The 18,327-nt window shown below is 42.5% G+C and overlaps 1 protein-coding gene across 4 annotated transcripts in view; it reads left to right on the forward strand.

Annotated features, from left to right (window-relative positions):
• LOC135552402 (sodium bicarbonate cotransporter 3-like) overlaps positions 1 to 17,569 on the forward strand; it is a 61,340-nt gene extending 43,771 nt beyond the window's left edge. For 2 of the 4 annotated variants that reach the window (XM_064983990.1, XM_064983987.1), the window contains 19 exons: positions 1,187 to 1,344; positions 1,599 to 1,686; positions 1,911 to 2,057; positions 2,578 to 2,687; positions 5,902 to 6,076; positions 8,273 to 8,406; positions 9,104 to 9,349; positions 9,548 to 9,653; positions 9,732 to 9,893; positions 10,224 to 10,337; positions 11,605 to 11,766; positions 12,002 to 12,127; positions 12,471 to 12,596; positions 12,838 to 12,906; positions 13,132 to 13,305; positions 13,516 to 13,653; positions 13,838 to 13,947; positions 14,680 to 14,790; positions 15,607 to 17,569. In XM_064983990.1, coding sequence (XP_064840062.1) covers positions 1,187 to 1,344; positions 1,599 to 1,686; positions 1,911 to 2,057; positions 2,578 to 2,687; positions 5,902 to 6,076; positions 8,273 to 8,406; positions 9,104 to 9,349; positions 9,548 to 9,653; positions 9,732 to 9,893; positions 10,224 to 10,337; positions 11,605 to 11,766; positions 12,002 to 12,127; positions 12,471 to 12,596; positions 12,838 to 12,906; positions 13,132 to 13,305; positions 13,516 to 13,653; positions 13,838 to 13,947; positions 14,680 to 14,790; positions 15,607 to 15,691 — 2,541 coding nt within the window. In that variant the 3' untranslated portion in view covers positions 15,692 to 17,569. Of the gene's footprint in view, positions 1 to 1,186; positions 1,345 to 1,598; positions 1,687 to 1,910; positions 2,058 to 2,577; positions 2,688 to 5,901; positions 6,077 to 8,272; positions 8,407 to 9,103; positions 9,350 to 9,547; positions 9,654 to 9,731; positions 9,894 to 10,223; positions 10,338 to 11,604; positions 11,767 to 12,001; positions 12,128 to 12,470; positions 12,597 to 12,837; positions 12,907 to 13,131; positions 13,306 to 13,515; positions 13,654 to 13,837; positions 13,948 to 14,137; positions 14,190 to 14,679; positions 14,791 to 15,606 lie in introns of all 4 variants that reach the window. The other 2 variants (XM_064983989.1, XM_064983988.1) reach the window with 2 other exon arrangements.
• Positions 17,570 to 18,327: the final 758 nt, after the last annotated feature.

Consider the following 18,327-nt stretch of genomic DNA (forward strand, 5'->3'; position numbering starts at 1 on the left):
GCCCATAGAAATATACATGGGGGGGGGGGGGGGGTAGATACTCCAGGTAGATACTGTATAATGATAAAACACACCAGTGTTTCCCAATATAAAGCTGCATTCCCGTGGGCATCCCCCGGGACCCGACAAACATCATTGCAGTGTGGTTGGCATTTTTCATGCTATGGGTGTGGGGGTCAGATAAAATTTGGGCTGAAAATATTGTATGGTATATCCCCACAGATTATTTAGAACAGTTGTCTTTCTGTTTTGTATGTGTTATCTATTGTATTAAACCCCCCCGCGGAACTCTAGTTAGCATAATACAAAAGAATCCCCATACAAATCTGTCAGTTTAAGCTAGAGATTTGTTTTGCATTGGATGAGTCTCAATCCGCCGATGTTGCACTTCATCTGCGGTGAAAGGTGGCAGAGCTCGAGCGGTGTTTGCTCTACGATCCCCACAAGCGTCTTGGGACTCATCTGAAGTCGGTACAGCCGATCTGCCAACTTCTGTCTGTAGCATCTGAACAGTTTGGGCTACTCGCTAATATGACCCCTTTGTGGAAAGGTGAGACTCTCGTGAACACGTGCATGTGGTTTTGCTCTCGGCCTTGCAAGACTCGTCTGAAGGTCCCCCGGTACCAGTTGAAAAAATGAATGAAAGTATATGGAGACTGTTAGTGCCAAAAATAAGGTGTTATATACATGTCAAAACAAAATGAAACATGTTTCCTTATCTGTCTTATATCTAAGATATAGGACAATAATACGATAGCCTAATATAATGGGCCACTTGAGAATCTCGGGTATTTTAACCTATTAGCCTATTTTTGTGCATTTTGATCTTGCCTAGGGTGGCAAAATTGCTAGGACCAGGGCTGCAAAGCGAGCTATGTCACATACACCTAAAATAACATTGCGGGACTGTGGTCGGGTTCGGGACCAGTTCTTGCTGGAGCCGTTGGGAGTCGGACAAGAAGTCAGCAAGAGCTAGAGGGCGCAGTATGAAAAGCAGTGGGCGGGAGCGGGATGAAGAATTATTTCCTGTGCAGACCTCTTTCCCTAACACTAACACTCTCGATTCAACTAATCAAGCCTTTGCTAGGGCAACAAAAATTCAAATGTGCTTTGGGATTGGAAGACACTCTCTTATAATGTTGTTACTCCCTAAAGTCTCTTTCTCTGTCCCATTCGGGTCCTATAGGTGGACACGAACTTCATGAAGAAGATTCCTCCGGGCGCTGAGGCGTCCAACGTGCTGGTAGGTGAGGTGGACTTCCTGGAGAAGCCCATCATCGCCTTCGTACGCCTGTCTCCCGCCGTCCTCATCACAGGGCTCACGGAGGTGCCCGTACCCACCAGGTAGGTACACTGCATCTCTACACCCACTCTTTCTCTGCTCTTTCTCTGTCTAACCTGCTTGTTCTCGGTTTTATTCATGCACCTGCTCCTCTACAGTAACCTAAACCATTTGTATTTGGAGTCATATGTCCTATCACCAAATATACTCACTTATGTTGGGTTTTGAGTAAAATACATTGTATTAGCCTATATCTGTCCATCTACATATATTTGCGTTGAGTCTAATGTGTGAAAATGGTTTGTGTCCTCTACAGATTTCTGTTCCTGCTACTGGGTCCACACGGGAAAGGCCCTCAGTACCATGAGATTGGCAGATCCATGGCCACACTGATGACAGATGAGGTGAGATGTTTTACATGCTGTTTGTGCAATTATTATTTTATATTCTTATCAGGATTAGTAACATTCATTCATAAACATTAATTATATCCCCCCCCTGACATGCATAGAATAGAATAACCTTGAAACCTTGAATCCTTAGGTGTGGCATTCAGATTAGATACATTTTACGTTAATTAATTAGATCCACATTTAAAAGCTATACTCTTTCCTGCATGTCTCTGTAGATATTCCATGATGTAGCGTACAAAGCCAAAGACCGGACGGACCTGCTGTCTGGGATAGATGAATTTCTGGACCAGGTGACAGTTCTGCCCCCAGGAGAATGGGACCCCACGATACGAATCGAACCCCCGAAGAACGTCCCATCGCAGGTGTGGGTCTAAGATGACAATGAGCTTGCCTATAATCAGAAAATGAACAAACCCATACAAAAATATATATACATAAATGTCTGAAGTTAAGTTAAACCTGATGTTAGATATTGGTCACATATTTAGTGCTCTTCAATCATGATCCTGGAGACCCACAAGAGGTGCAGGCTTTTGTTTCTGCCTAGCACTAACACACTTGATTAAACTAGTCAAGAGCTTGATAATTAGTTGAATCAGATGTGTTAATACTAGGTTGGTGATATAGCCTGCACTGCACCACCTGTAGGCCCCAGGACCATATTTGAAGAACACTGGCTTGCATGGTAGTTTTCCATTATGTTTTTGATGATGTGTATGACTGTGCCTCCTGGTGGCAGTAGAGGATATGTCAGCCCTGTAATAACTTAGTCATGCATGCATACATGTGGGTGGCCCCAGTGGAAATCGAACCCACGACCCTGGCGTGGATAACTCCATGCTCTACAAACTGAGCTCCACCTATAATGACTCTCACCTTTAGATGAAGAGGAAGATACCCTCCCAGCCCAATGGGTCGGCCTCATCCTCTGGGGAGATGTTGGAGGAAGATGAAGGCCACGGAGCTGGGCCCGAGCTGCAGAGAACTGGACGGTGAGTTAGACATATGAATTCATAGGGGAGGTTTCCCGGGGCACAGATTAAGCTTAATTCTAGATGTAAAAGCATTTTCAATGGGGATTCAATTTTGAGTTTGTTTTTTAGTCCTGGACTAGGCTTAATCTGTGTCTGGGGAAACTGCCCCATAGAGGAGAGTTGATAAGGCTGGCAAGGATCAGGTGGCAAGTGGCTAATCTGCCCTTGCCTTCCATTCTGCTAACTAACATTCAATCGCTGGAAAATAAATGGGGCGAACTGAAATCACATATCTTATCAACGGGACATTAAAAACTGTAATATCTTATGTTTCATCGAGTCGTGGCTGAACGACGACATTAAGAACATACAGCTGGCGGGTTATATACTCTATCGGCAAGATAGAACAACAGCCCCACGGGGTGGGGGCCTATGCATTTATGTAAACAACAGCTGGTGCACAATATCTAAGGAAGTCTCAAAGTTTTTCTCACCTGAGGTAGAGTATCTCAAGGTAGAGTATCTCATGATAAGCTCATGATAAGCTCTCTACCTAGAGAGTTTTCATCTATATTTTTCGTATCTGTTTTACATACTACCACAGAGCGAAGTTGGCACTAAAACCACACTCAATGAGCTTTATTCCACCATAAGCAAACAGGAAAATGCTCCCCCAGAGGTGGCGCTCCTAGTGGCCGGTGACTTTAATGCAGGGAAACTTAAATCAGTTTTACCAAATTTTTATCAGCATATTAAATGTGCACCCAGAGGGAAAACAATTCTAGATCACCTTTACTCCACACACAGTACAAAGCTCTCCCTCGCCATCCATTTGGCAAATCTGAGCATATCCTCCTGCTTACAAGCAAAAATTTAAGCAGGAAGCACCAGTGACTCGGTCTATAAAAAAGTGGTCAGATGAAGCAGATGCTAAACTACAGGATTGTTTTACTAGCACAGACTGGAATATGTTCCGGGATTGTTCCGATGGCATTGAGGAGTACACCACATCAGTCACTGGCTTTATCAATATGTGCATCGAGGACATTGTCCCCACAGTCACTGTATGTACATACCCCAACCAGAAGCCATTGATTACAGGCAACATTCGCACCGAGCTAAATGACAGAGCTGCCGGCTTTCAAGGAGCGGGACTCTAACCCAGAAGCTTATAAGAAATCCCGCTATGCCCTCAGACGAATCATCAAACAGGCAAAGCGTCAATACAGGACTAAGATCGAATCGTACTATACCGGCTCCGACGCTCGTCAGATGTGGCAGGGCTTGCAAACTATTACAGGCTATAAAGGGAAGCACAGCCGCGAGCTGCCCAGTAACATAAGCCTACCAGACATGCTAAATCACTTCTATGCTCGCTTCGAGGCAAGTAACACTGAAACATGCATGAGAGCATCAGCTGGTCCAGATGACTGTGTGATCACGCTCTCCGCAGCTGATGCGAGTAAGATGTTTAAACAGGTCAACATTCACAAGGCCTCTGGGCCAGACGGATTACCAGGATGTGTACTCCGAGTATGCGCTGACCAACTGGCATGTGTCTTCACTGTCATTTTCAACCTCTCCCTGTCTGAGTCTGTAATACCAACGTGTTTCAAGCAGACCACCATAGTCCCTGTGCCCAAGAACACCAAGGTAACCTGCCTAAATGACTACCGAACCGTAGCACTCACGTCTGTAGCCATGAAATACTTTGAAAGGCTGTTCATGGCTCACATCAACACCATCGTCCCAGAAACCCTCGACCCACTCCAATTTGCATATCGCACCAACAGACCCACAGATCTCTATTGCACCCCACACTGCCCTTTCCCACCTGGACAAATGGAACACCTATGTGAGAATGCTATTCATTGACTACAGCTCAGCGTTCAACATCATAGTGCCCTCAAAGCTCATCACTAAGCTAAGGACCCTGGGACTAAACACCTCCCGCTGCTACTGGATACTAGACTTCCTGATGATCTGCCCCCAGGTGGTAAGGTTAGGTAACAACACATCCATCCAGGACCTCTATACCAGGCGATGTCAGAGGAAGGCCCTAAAAATTGTCAGACTCCAGCCAACCTAGTATTAGACTGCTCTCTCTGCTACAGCATGGCAAGCGGTACCGGAGCGCCAAGTCTAGGTCCAAGAGGCTTCTAAACAGCTTCTACCCCCAAGCCTTTAGACTCCTGAACAACTAATCAAACGGCTATCCAGACTATTTATGCATAGCCACTTTAATAACCCTACCTGCATGTACATAATTACCTCGACACCGGTGCTCCTGCACATTGACACATCGACTATGAATTGGTACCCCCTATATATCCCCACTATTGTTATTTACTGCTGCTCTTTAATCATTTGGTTTTCATATCACTTACTTTTCTTTGGTATTTTTTGGGTATTTTCTTAAAGCTGCATTGGGCTTGTAAGTAAGCATTTCACCTGTTGTATTCGGCGCATGTGACAAATATAATTGGATTTGAAATAAATGTTATTCATTTTGAAATTCATTAAACATTTTTAAGGCAATACATTATTGAAACTGTTTATGAAGTCAAAATTAACGGCATACAATTCCTACATACTGTGACAAGTCATGAACATAACTGCACAGCACATAACCACGGATATTGAATGGTTGATTTTAATGTTGTATAGATCATTATGACTGCACAACTACAGTGCTGGCATAAAATGCTGGCATAAATAGATACTCAGGTTCTAGGTGTGAAAGCCTCTGTGATCATGTGGCTCCTTGTTAGAGTGTGTTTATTTGTAGAGTGTTTATTTGTGCTTATGTAAGTTAGGTGAGTGTGTGAGGTAGAAAGATGGGCTGACTGGTATCTGGGTCTGAGAGCAGGAGTGTCCAACCCCATAGGGAAATGTGAATGAATGCTTGTGAAATAAGTGTCAAAAACCTGTACCACCAATGAACTGCCATTCACCTACTGTGATGCCCCCCAAAAGTTCTCTGCAGGCTCCAAAAAGTAATCTGGCAGACCCTATTGATGATGGTCTGAAAATGTTATCTGCTGGTCCTGAAAAAATATCTGCCGACCCTATGGAAGGTCCAAAAGAGTCGACAAATGTGTTATGGTCCCCTATATGGTATAAAAACCAAATCCAGAAGTACAAGATATTATCAGGGGTACTCTACTCCATTAGTATAATGCTGCTACTTCAGTTAGCCTGCTGCAATGTGTTGTGTTTCCCCTTCCTCTAGGATCTTTGGAGGCCTGGTGATGGATATAAAGCGGAAGGCCCCGTTCTACTGGAGCGACATCCGGGACTCGTTGAACCTGCAGTGTCTGGCCTCCATCCTGTTCCTCTACTGCGCCTGCATGTCCCCTGTCATCACCTTCGGAGGGCTGCTGGGCGAGGCCACAAAGGGCAATATAGTGAGTAGGTCCTTGTACATGAGTGTCAATGAATGCCACTCCGATTACATCTGTTTGTCTTCTATCTGTGCTATATCACCTAATACAGTTGAAGTCGGAAGTTTACATACACCTTAGCCAAATACATTTAAACTCAGTTTATCACAATTCCTGACATTTAATCCTAGTAAAAATTCCCTGTCTTAGGTCAGTTAGGATCACCACTTTATTTTAAGAATGTGAAATGTCAGAATAATAGTAGAGAGAATGACTTATTTCAGCTTTTATTTCTTTCATCACATTCACAGTGGGTCAGAAATGTACATACACTCAATTAGTATTTGGTAGCATTGCAGTTAAATTGTTAAACTTGGGTCAAACGTTTCAGGTAGCCTTCCACAAGTTTCCCACAATAAGTTGGGTGAATTTTGGCTCATTCCTCCTGACAGAGCTGGTGTAACGGAGTCAGGTTTGTAGGCCTCCTTGCTCGCACACAGTTTTTCAGTTCTTCCTACAAATTTTCTATCGGATTGAGGTCAGGGCTTTGTGATGGTCTCTCCAATACCTTGACTTTGTTGTCCTTAAGCCATTTTGCAACAACTTTCGAAGTATGCTTGGGGGCATTGTCCATTTGGAAGACCCATTTGCGACCAAGCTTTAACTTCCTGACTGATGTCTTGAGATGTTGCTTCAATATATCCACATAATTTCCCTTCCTTATGACGCCATCTATTTTGTGAAGTGCACCAGTCCCTCCTGCAGCAAAGCACCCCCCAACATGATGCTGCCACCCCCGTGCTTCACGGTTGGGATGGTATTCTTCGGCTTGCAAGTCACCCCCCCCCTTTTTCCTCCAAGCATAACTATGGTCATTATGGTCAAACAGTTCTATTTTTGTTTCATCAGACCAGAGGACATTTCTCCAAAAAGTACGATCTTTGTCCCCATGTGCAGTTGCAAACCAAAGTCTGGATTTTTTATGGCGGTTTTGGAGCAGTGGCTTCTTCCTTGCTGAGCGGTCTTTCAGGTTATGTCGATATGGGACTCGTTTTTACTGTGGATATAGATACTTTTGTACCTGTTTCCCCCAGCATCTTCACAAGGTCCTTTGCTGTTGTTCTGGGATTGATTTGCACTTTTCGCACCAAAGTACATTCATCTCTAGGAGACAGAACGTGTCTCCTTCCTGAGCGGTATGACAGCTGCGTTGTCCCATGGTGTTTATACTTGCGTACTATTGTTTGTACAGATGAACGTGGTACCTTCAGGTGTATGGATATTGCTCCCAAGGATGAACTAGACTCCAATTTGTTTTCTGAGTTCTTGGCTGATTTCTTTTGATTTTCCCATGATGTCAAGTAAAGAGGCACTGAGTTTGAAGGTAGGCCTTGAAATACATACTCAGGTACACCTCCAATAGGCTAATTGACATCATTTGAGTCAATCAGAAGCTTCTTAAGCCATGACATAATTTTCTGGAATTTTTGAAGCTGTTTAAAGGCACAGTCAACTTAGTATATGTAAACTTCTGATCCACTGGAATTGTGATACAGTGAAATAATCTGTCTGTAAATAATTGTTGGAAAAATTGTCATGCACAAAGTAGATGTCCTAACAGACTTGCCAAAACTATAGTTTGTTAATGATACATTTGTGGAGTGGTTGAAAAACAAGTTTTAATGACTCCAACCTAAGCGCATGTAAACTTCCGAATTCAACTGTTTCTGCCAGTCACTTAGCTGCCTGGAGAAACAGGTTTACGGCAAAGTCTTACCCTATTTGTTTATCAATGGTGTCCCTCTTCCTCATTGCGAGCTATTCTATATACTGTCTCTGTGCTTTGATCCTGACAATGACTTACAAACACACACCCTACAGTGACCCTAGATGTCTTTATTGGGAGGGAGACTGTTGGCATAGCGAGCGTCAGCGCGCCGGGGTGTGTGATGTGTCTGAGTAAACTGACCAGATGACGAGTGGCGGAGGGATATTACAATTGGCAGGCCGACGTGGTGGAAAAAGCAGTGAAGTTTATCTAGGCAGTCTGATGCTAGGTGGTCTGGAATGTCAGTTTAAACATATGTATTATGTTATGTGGGGTGTTCTGTTCGCTTTGCCTCTTTTCCCCTTAGTCTCCCAGTCTCTCTGGTACCTCTATGTATTAACCCCCTCGTCATCCTCCCCTTTTCCCTCCCTCTTTTCCTTCTCTTGCTACAGAGTGCCATAGAGTCTCTGTTTGGGGCATCCCTCACAGGAGTGGCTTTCTCTCTGTTTGCGGGGCAGCCCCTCACTATCCTGGGCAGCACGGGGCCTGTCCTGGTTTTCGAGAAGATCCTCTTTAAGTTCTGCAAGTGAGTGCTACACCGATCCTGGTTACACTTATTCGCACTTTGGCCTTCTGGCAGTAGCAACCTGCAAGGACAAGTTCACTACTGACATTTGGGGATTTCTCATTTGTTTCTCAGTAACTCCATGAGTTTTATATACTGTACATGTACAGTAAGTTACAAGGCCTGGAGTTTTTTCTGGTCAAGTCACATGGTCAGGAAAAACTTTGGGCCCTAACTAGTTATTAGAGAAGTTGGGACAGACTCAAGGTCATTATTGATGAATCCTCAATCATTTCAGAAGGCATAGTCCGAGTGATTGCGCCTCCCCTACAATTGTCATAAACTCTATGCTTTGAGCTTACTGCTTCCAGTCCCTTATAAGATATGGATGTGAAAATACCCTGAAAACACCCAAAATGCATCATCTATACAGCTAAAATCTGCAGTACAATGCCATGTAAAAAGAAGTTGACATCGAGGTTAAATAAAGTGTGCTTTCTCAATTTACCTAATTTTGCTAACCATTACTTTAGACAAAATCAAGACGTTAATATTTTTGTAATGTTTTTTAAAATTTAAAATCTTACATTTTGAATTTGAGCAAATTCTAAATTTGGCATTAATCACAACATCCTGCTCGTTAAGTCAAATACATTTTTTAATTGTTTGACAGCCCTAATATTGAGTCTTGATCTTAATTACCGTACTATCCACCCAGGGACTACGGCCTGTCCTACCTGTCTCTGAGGACCAGCATCGGCCTGTGGACGGCCTTCCTCTGCCTGGTCCTGGTGGCCACAGACGCTAGCTCCCTGGTCTGTTACATCACCCGCTTCACAGAGGAGGCCTTCGCCGCGCTCATCTGCATCATCTTCATCTACGAGGCCCTGGAGAAGCTCTTCCAGCTGGGGGAACACTACCCCGTCAACATGCACAACGAGCTGGACAACCTCACACTCTACTCGTGAGTCAGGGTCAGAGAGCCTCGGTGGAGGGCAAAAGACACGAGAAGTGGGCACTGCCATTTTTCCGCTTTCTTCAGGCAATGTATCTTTTCTATTTGGATTTCTGTGTTTTAGATGTTACCACTGACTATAAAAGGGGAGCTTATGGTTTTGTGCTATTTATGATGGGGAGTGTAAGATGTATTCTCTTGACTCAGGTGTCAGTGTTCTCCACCGGCCAACGCCTCCGCTCAGATCTTGCAGACGTGGAACCAGACAGGACACACACCAGACTCTATCTCCTGGAACAGCCTCAACGTATCGGTTAGTCAGATGACACACACGCTGCAAAAACATCTGTTGAGCCTGTGTATTTCTCTGACCCTTTACACTCTTTTCCAGATGTGTAACCTGCTTCATGGAGAGTTTGCTGGTCCTGCCTGTGGTCACCACGGCCCCTACATCCCAGATGTCCTCTTCTGGTCCATCATCCTCTTTTTCACCACCTTCTTCCTCTCCTCTTTTCTCAAGGAGATCAAGACCGAGCGATACTTCCCTACAAATGTGTGTTATTCACTTGGGAGCATGGTGTGTGTGTGTGTGTGTGTGTGTGTGTGTGTGTGTGTGTGTGTGTGTGTGTGTGTGTGTGTGTGTGTGTGTGTGTGTGTGTGTGCATTCATCTAAAATGTAAATGTGTGAACTGGTAAGTTTTATTGTGCTGCATCAATATTCACAATTAACTTCAAGGTCTTCACATTCTTCCCACACAATATGTTCCACATTTAGCTATTACTGTTAGCTACTGTGTAGGTGTTCCCACTGAGTGAATTTTAATGACTGTGTTTTTTTACACGTTACCATGATTATGTATTGTGGTCAATATGGGTTGTGCAGGTGCGCTCCACCATCAGTGACTTTGCCGTGTTTCTGACCATTATGATCATGGTGCTGGTGGACTATCTAATGGGCATCCCCTCTCCTAAACTCAACGTACCCGACCGCTTTGAGGTAGGACCCCCTTGACTTATTCCACATTTTGTTGTTACGGCCTGAATTCAAAATGGATGAAGTAGTTTTTTTAAATCTCATCCACCTACACACAATACCTCATAATGACAAAGTGAAAAAATGCAGAAATATTTCATTTACATAAGTATTCACACCCCTGAGTCAATACATATTAGAATCACCTTTGACAGCAATTACAGCTGTGAGACTTTCTGGTTAAGTCTATAAGAGCTTTGCACACCTGGATTGTACAACATTTGCCCATTATTCTTTGAAAAATTCTTCAACCTCAACTTGGTTGTTGATCATTGCTAGACAACCATTTTCAAGTCTTGCCATAGATTTTGAAGTAGATTTAAGTCAACTGTAACTCGGTCAATCAGGAACATTCACTGTATTCTTGGTAAGCAGTCTAGTGTCGTTTTGGCCTTTTGTTTTAGGTTATTGTCCTGCTGAAAGGTAAATTCATCTCCCAGTGTCCGGTGGAATGGAGACTGAAGCAGGTTTTCCTCAAGGATTTTGCCTGTGCTTAGCTCTATTTCATTATTTTTTTTATCCTGAAAAACTCCCCCGTCCTTAACAGTTATGAGCATATCAATAACATGATTCTGCCACCACTATGCTTTAAAGTTGTGAGAGTGGTATTCAGTAATATGTTTGGGGCAAATCCAACACAACACTTTCTATTCAGGACAAAAGGGAATTGCTTTGCCGCATGTTTTGCAGTACTACTTTAGTGCCTTGTTACAAACAAGATGCATCTTTTGGAATATTTTTGTTCTGTACGGGCTTCCCTCTTTTCACTCTGTCAATTGTGTTAGTATTGTGGAGTAGCTACAATGTTGTTGATCCATCCTCAGTTTTCTCTTATCACAGCCATTAAACACACACAATCAAAACCACACACACCACAACTGCTGCTGGACTTCTTTTTAATATTCCACAAAACACTTTGCTCTCCATATCCCACTTCCCTGGCACACGTGTAAATATCCTAGTGAAAATCTGTTTGAGTGATTCCCTTCTGCTAAAATGTTGTGTTCCTTTGAGCTTCTATTCTATTAATTTATGTTTATTACTTTATTTTTCTTTTATCGTTATTGCATTGTCCAGAGTTGAACCTGCAAGCATTTCATTGTACTGTGTTCCTGTGCATATGACCAATATACTTGAACTTGCACTTACAAGCTCTTGCTAGCGAACACTACACCCTGACTGCAAGCCAGTAGCTTCAGTTTCAAAGCTAACTCTATGTTCTGGTCTACAGCCTACCTCCAAGCATCGCGGCTGGCTGATCTCCCCGCTGGGCCCCAACCCCTGGTGGACCCTGCTGGTGGCGGCGCTGCCCGCTCTGCTCTGCACCATCCTCATCTTCATGGACCAGCAGATCACCGCCGTCATCATCAACCGCAAGGAGCACAAGCTCAAAGTGAGCAAGCACTGGTTTATGGCATAGACGTCCGTAGTCTACAGACTCCATTTCCACTGTCAAGGTGGAATAGAAACATGTTTACAAAGATGTTGTTCTGTCACCTTGTTCTGCACATTATATTATCATCCACTGTGTTGAATGTAGCAATTGTTTTCAATTCGGTGGTCCAGCTATACTAAAATGGCTTTTTATCCCCCCCCCCCTCGTTTTCCCCCTCTTCTCCGTCATGTAGAAAGGCTGTGGCTACCATCTGGACTTACTGGTGGTGGCGCTAATGCTGGGGGTTTGCTCCATTATGGGCCTGCCCTGGTTCGTAGCCGCCACCGTGCTCTCCATCTCCCACGTCAACAGCCTCAAGGTTGGCAGCCTGCTTCGGTCTTTGTTTAGTCTCTGTTTATGTCAGTGGTGTCAAACTCAATTCCTTTTTTTGCTCCTCCCTTGTACGCGATTGATCAATTCAGGTCGTCGATTAGTTAGGAACTGCCCTCACCTGGTTGTCTAGGTTTTAACCGGACGCAAATGGAAATAACAAATAAATAACACTCGGCCCTCCAGGAATTAACTAAGGAATTAAGTTTGACAACTCTGGTCTAAGTGAGTTATGGATTTGTTATTTGTGTTAAATTAATGTACAGGTCTGGGGGAAAAAACGTGTTTCTCTGAGTATAATAAATATGAATCTAATGTAATCAAATCTAAAGGTGGAGTCGGGCTGCTCGGCCCCAGGAGAACAGCCCAAGTTCCTGGGCATCAGAGAGCAGAGAGTCACCGGCTTCATGATCTTTGTCCTCATGGGCTGCTCCGTCTTCATGACCTCCGCACTCAAGGTGATAGCCCTTTGGGTTTCAGAAAAGTGTTTTTATTAATAATCCATCTTTATTTTTACAAGACAATGGGAGCTGGACACCAATGCCATGACAGGCAATGTGAATGATAAGCAGTTTGACTGTTATACAGTATATTCACCTTACAGTTGAAACAAGTGACATGTAATTTTTTTAAAGGCAGTTTAAATCCCATGTATTATTTATTATATACTGTATTGTCAACTTCTGCCCCACCCTCCAGTTCATTCCTATGCCAGTGCTATACGGAGTCTTCCTCTACATGGGAGTCTCTTCACTCAAAGGCATTCAAGTGAGATTATATTCAATGACATGATTGATTGAAGATATGATCAGTGTTTTTTTCTTCTTTAAAAGTAAAGCAATGCCTTGCCTGTAATGATGAGCTTACTCCTTTGTAATTGAATCTCTCTTTTTATCAAGAAAAACATCATCACATTTAAACTCAAAGAGCGTGTTTCATGACTAAAATATGAAGTGAACTATAAACGGGGCTCTCTCTCTCTCTCTCCTTTAGTTCTTTGACCGTATCAAGTTGTTTAGTATGCCAGCCAAGCACCAGCCTGACCTGATCTACCTGCGCTACGTTCCCCTGTGGAAGGTCCATGTATTCACCCTGGTGCAGCTCACCTGCCTCATACTGCTGTGGGTTATCAAGGCCTCGGCAGCTGCCGTCGTATTCCCAATGATGGTAATACCCATAGAGAGAAATGTGCTATAGTAATACTACTATCATCCCATCTCTCTATAGTAATATCCTCTCCACATCTACAAACTGGAGAAACGTGCTATCGTGTCTACCAACAAGGGTTTTGTAAACATGAAAATATCGAAAACCTTCTGTATGAGTCTGTGGTCCGTTTGCTCCCTCTCCCTTAAAATATCCTATTTTTGCTTAAAGGTGCTGGCCCTCGTCTTCATTCGGAAGCTTCTCGACTTTTTCTTTACCAAGAGGGAGCTCAACTATCTGGACGACTTGATGCCCGAGAGCAAGAAGAAGAAAGAGGATGACAAGAAGAAGAAGGAGAGGGAGAAACGGGTAACACACACTAATACTTTTAAAGCCATTAGTTCCCAGACAACGTTCACTGTCTAGCACACTAACATGACCTGTCCCCACAGAAATCAAATGACTAGAACGGGCAAAGGGGCTCAGACCTTGGCAATTTACCTGCACCCTCATGGGTACACTCTGTAATTCTCTGCGTGTCCCTTGGTCCCAGGAGGCCCAAGCTTTATTGCTCATAGAAGAACAGGTGGGCGTGAATGCTGTGAAGGTCCATTATGACGGTGGGAACCTGCTCAAGATCCCAGTCAAAACTCTCTCAGGGAGGTGAGTGCTGCCCACCATTCAACCAGAGTACAAATACATTACACTGGATAGCTAAATCAAGGACACGCTGTCTTTGTATTATATGATTTTGTTATACTATTCTAATTTTTCCTCAATCTCTACTTTCTTGGTATTGCATGTAAAGGTAACAGTGATGATGTTAGGTCTGTAACGTGTTTATCTTGAACAGATCGTACAGAATAATCGCTCATACCCTCCCAGTGGATGAAGAGGCAGTAGGGGTGGGTGTCTGATATATCCAGCCCACGTGCTGAGTTTTAACCCTACTCAGTAATATACAGTAACATCAATGAGCGCATGGCCAAAATCGTAACTTGGCTATTTACTATACCTGTAGATGATGCCTTTTTATTGAAAACACACTGCTAGCGTGTTGCGTTTGTGTTTTGGGCGGGATTGTTATGATACATAATGCTACATAGTATCATGGCAAGGTAAAAAGGCTCTAAAACCATGTGAATACTAATGACTAATGTACACATTGATTACGTAGAGAACTCACCGCAGACAATCATTGTCCAAGAGTAACAATTGGCAACAGAGAAATTGTTACACATAAGCCAGTGCATATTTTTAGTGCAAGATGCAATGACAGGGAACTGGTGCCAAGTAGTCATGTGTGCACTTAAATCTTTTGTTTGTTTACCTTATCCATATGCATGCATCTCTATCTCCCTTCCCCTGTTCTGTCCTGTTCCTCGCTGCATGTAGCTCATGTGACCTCGGCAATGTTAATATCTCTGAGGAAATGGCCAAAAGCGGGGCATGCAAAGCAGTGGCGATGAGCGCCGACTTCGGCCCATCTATGAAGCGTAGCCAAAGGTAGCTATGCTGAAAATGACTCCCCTTTAGCTGACCGCCCCACCTTCTAAAAATGGAGGAGCTTTTTTCCAGGCACACCTCAGGTCTACTGAAATCTCACTAAGACAAGATCACATTGATAACTCACCCCTTATAGATCAAATAATTATATTATATTCTGTGACTATTCTAATCCAATAAACTAGTCTACTTAATTCTGTGACTAGCCCATTAGTTAATAGGTATGACAAAAACAATGCATCCATTCTTATGTAATGAAAGTATTAAGTTATTGCCTTTGCTGTGTCATAACTTGTGTAATGTTCAGTTGCATGTCTGTTGTGACATCTACATTTAGTGTGGATGTTTGCATAAAACAAGACTTGATTTTGTTTTCCTGAATATTGTTTTTGCCTACAGATGCATTCATATATTACAATATATATGAATGTATCTTGTAATATATTATATTACATTACAGCATATAAAAGCAAAGTGTTCAAGAGGCTTTGCCCTGATGTTCTGACGTCCTGAGGATATAACACGATGCTGACACATTTAGTCTTTTTACCCCAATTATAATGGTTAACAGCATACTTTAACACATGAGCCCATCTTCAAGTTGAGAGCGTTAACAACTGTCTATACTTAGAGCACGGAATGAGCTTTGAGTTTCATTTGAGCATCTGTCTGACATTCTTTCAGACAGCATTGCACTTAAATCAGCAACACATTTCCTGCTCATCCTTTACCCATTCATATTCTGGCCCAGCACAGCACAACCAGCCTGTTGATGCTTCTCTTCCCATCCATCTCTCTCTCCCTTGTCTCTGGCAGCCAGGAGAAGGTGGCCTTTGTTAGAGTCAATATGGACACCACCGAGGCAGGAGGGCAGAGTTCAGCCTTGGAGACGGCCTTGTGATTGAGGAGACCTTTGTCCTACCACCCCCTAACCCCACAGAGGGCCACTCTGTTACAGTGAGCAAGGTGAGAGGGTGAGCTAGACCTGGAGCAGAGAAGTCAGACTGGTCTCTGGAGAAGCCCCTTTTGTGCGTCTCCTCGGTCAACAGTTGAGCTCCAGTTACCTCCAGTGGTCCAGTGTAGCTCTGGGGATCCCGAGGCCCCCTTAGCACACAGAGGACTAACTTCCTTGCAGTGGAGAGCACATTGCTAGGATATAAATTAACCAGACTGACACTGCCCACCGACCCCCACCATTTTGGGTCAAACTCCAATGTGAACCAATTATTTCCCACCCATTGCCACAGCTGCCAAAAGATGGGGCCACCACTGCCACACTGATGCGGAATCTTCTTCGATTGTCATGTATGTGTGAATTTACTTTATTTTAAAAGGTATATTTTCTCATCAAAATTTGAAGCGATATTTTGTAAAAATAAATAAATAAAGATTCACATCCTGAGACATTCTGGTCTCTGTCAAATAATATACATTTACTTTAAATGTACTATACACAAACCAGCTACACCAGCTCCAGAAGCATGTCACTCAAGCAATGATTCAGGTTGTTATTTCTGTAATTTCAACAGTGCAAACTGGTTACATCACGACTAGACACTGGTGATCTAAACTGTTGCAAACCAAAAGAAGAATGTGGACATTCAAGCATCTATACCCCATAATCTTTCTTGGTTGTGAAACATTGACAGAAAGGTTGGAGTGGCAACCTCTTTTTACTGCCCTTGTACTGTATCCGTACTGTATACTCTGCATTCTCAGTATTGATATCGCTGCTCAGATAAAGTTGTTCAGCAATTTTTTTGTTTGTCACTGTTGTGCTGTTTTAGTGGAATTGTGTGCTTTATGTTTTAATGGACAATTTAAAAAAATACTCTAATTTAAGGTTAAGAAAGTGATGATATGAATATTACAATAAGCACTTTAGATTTGTTTGCCAGTAGGAATTAGTGCACAGGCCTGAATTGAGTTAAAAACATGGAATCTGAAGATCCACAAAACTGTTGCTGAAATGTCTAGAAAAAGCAACGACTCAGGAATCTACATGATTTCTTATTGTGGAAAGTTCTTTACTCTCATTTGTCTCACTACTCATACCGTATTTCAATAGAATAGCCTATTTCTCTATTGATGGGACAATTCTTTTTGATAAACAGGAGAAAAAAAACATCTAAATTACTGTGCCGTTCTTCTAATAACAATGAACGTTATTCTGTGCAGTAAAACTGTATTGTACAACTTATGCTGCACATGTTTTAATACTTGTCACATGTAAAAAGTAAGTTCAGTATTACAGACATTTCCAAAAAATGAGCCGTAAAATGTATTGCAATTATATATTTCTAATTTGCTTAGCACACATGCTCCTGATTTAGCAATAAGACAAGTGATGTGAGTACAATGCGATGTGTGGAGTGATGGTTCTATTGAGCTGTCTGGGGGGAGTTTGTCAAACCCCATCCACTTTGTGTGTCTGCTCTATTGACTATGTTAGTGTGTCGCTGATTATACAGACAATAGCTTATGTGCCTTGTGAATGCTCTTTGTGTCTTTTAGTCATACTGTAATCAAACTTTTCAGGTAGTACATACACAAACACACAGCAGTAAGGATCTGAATGTTTTTGTGAAAATCATATCCTCTTCAACCAAACCGGCAAACTGAACTGATTAATAAGTTACAAATATTAACTCATTAGTACTTCATTGTACCCATTTTCTGTCAAGATATGTACTGTATGTTTCTATGTCACAGATGTGTTTGTTCAAATAGGAAGAACTGTAATGTACTGTAATCAAATAGATTGTTTTATGCAATATCAGTGAATGTGCACCGAATTATTGCAACTTTAATATCACTGGTGAAAATGACAGAAGCCTGGTACATTTTTTTAAACAAAATAATAATTTTAATAATTTTAGTTTGAACAGAATTCAGATAAAATGTTGGCTATTTCAAGTCATTACAAATATTGTCTTGGTGATCCTATATGTGCAAAGTAGGTACCACAATTGAATGTAGAACACAAATGGTATTGCAGTGCAATGGATTTAATGTGTATTATATGATCTGTACCATAGAAACAGGGTGTTCTTTAGGATAATATGCCATTTAGGAGACAGTTTTTCCCAAAGCAACTTAGTCATGCGGGCATACATTTTACATTTGGGTGGTCCAGGGAATTGAACCCACCACCCTGGCGTTACAAGCACCATGCTCTACCAACTGAGCTACAAAGGACCACTTTAGGACCATATACAGTGGGGAAAAAAAGTATTTAGTCAGCCACCAAGTGTGCAAATTCTCCCACTTAAAAAGATGAGAGGCCTGTAATTTTCATCATAGGTACACTTCAACTATGACAGACAAAATGAGAAAAAAATCCAGAAAATCACATTGTAAGATTTTTAATGAATTTATTTGCAAATTATGGTGGAAAATAAGTATTTAGTCACCTACAAACAAGCAAGTTTTCTGGCTCACAGACCTGTAACTTCTTCTTTAAGAGGCTCCTCTGTCCTCCACTCGTTACCTGTATTAATGGCACCTGTTTGAACTTGTTATCAGTATAAAAGACAC

Source organism: Oncorhynchus masou, chromosome 13, assembly GCF_036934945.1.
Source record: "Oncorhynchus masou masou isolate Uvic2021 chromosome 13, UVic_Omas_1.1, whole genome shotgun sequence".
Lineage (NCBI taxonomy): Eukaryota > Metazoa > Chordata > Actinopteri > Salmoniformes > Salmonidae > Oncorhynchus > Oncorhynchus masou.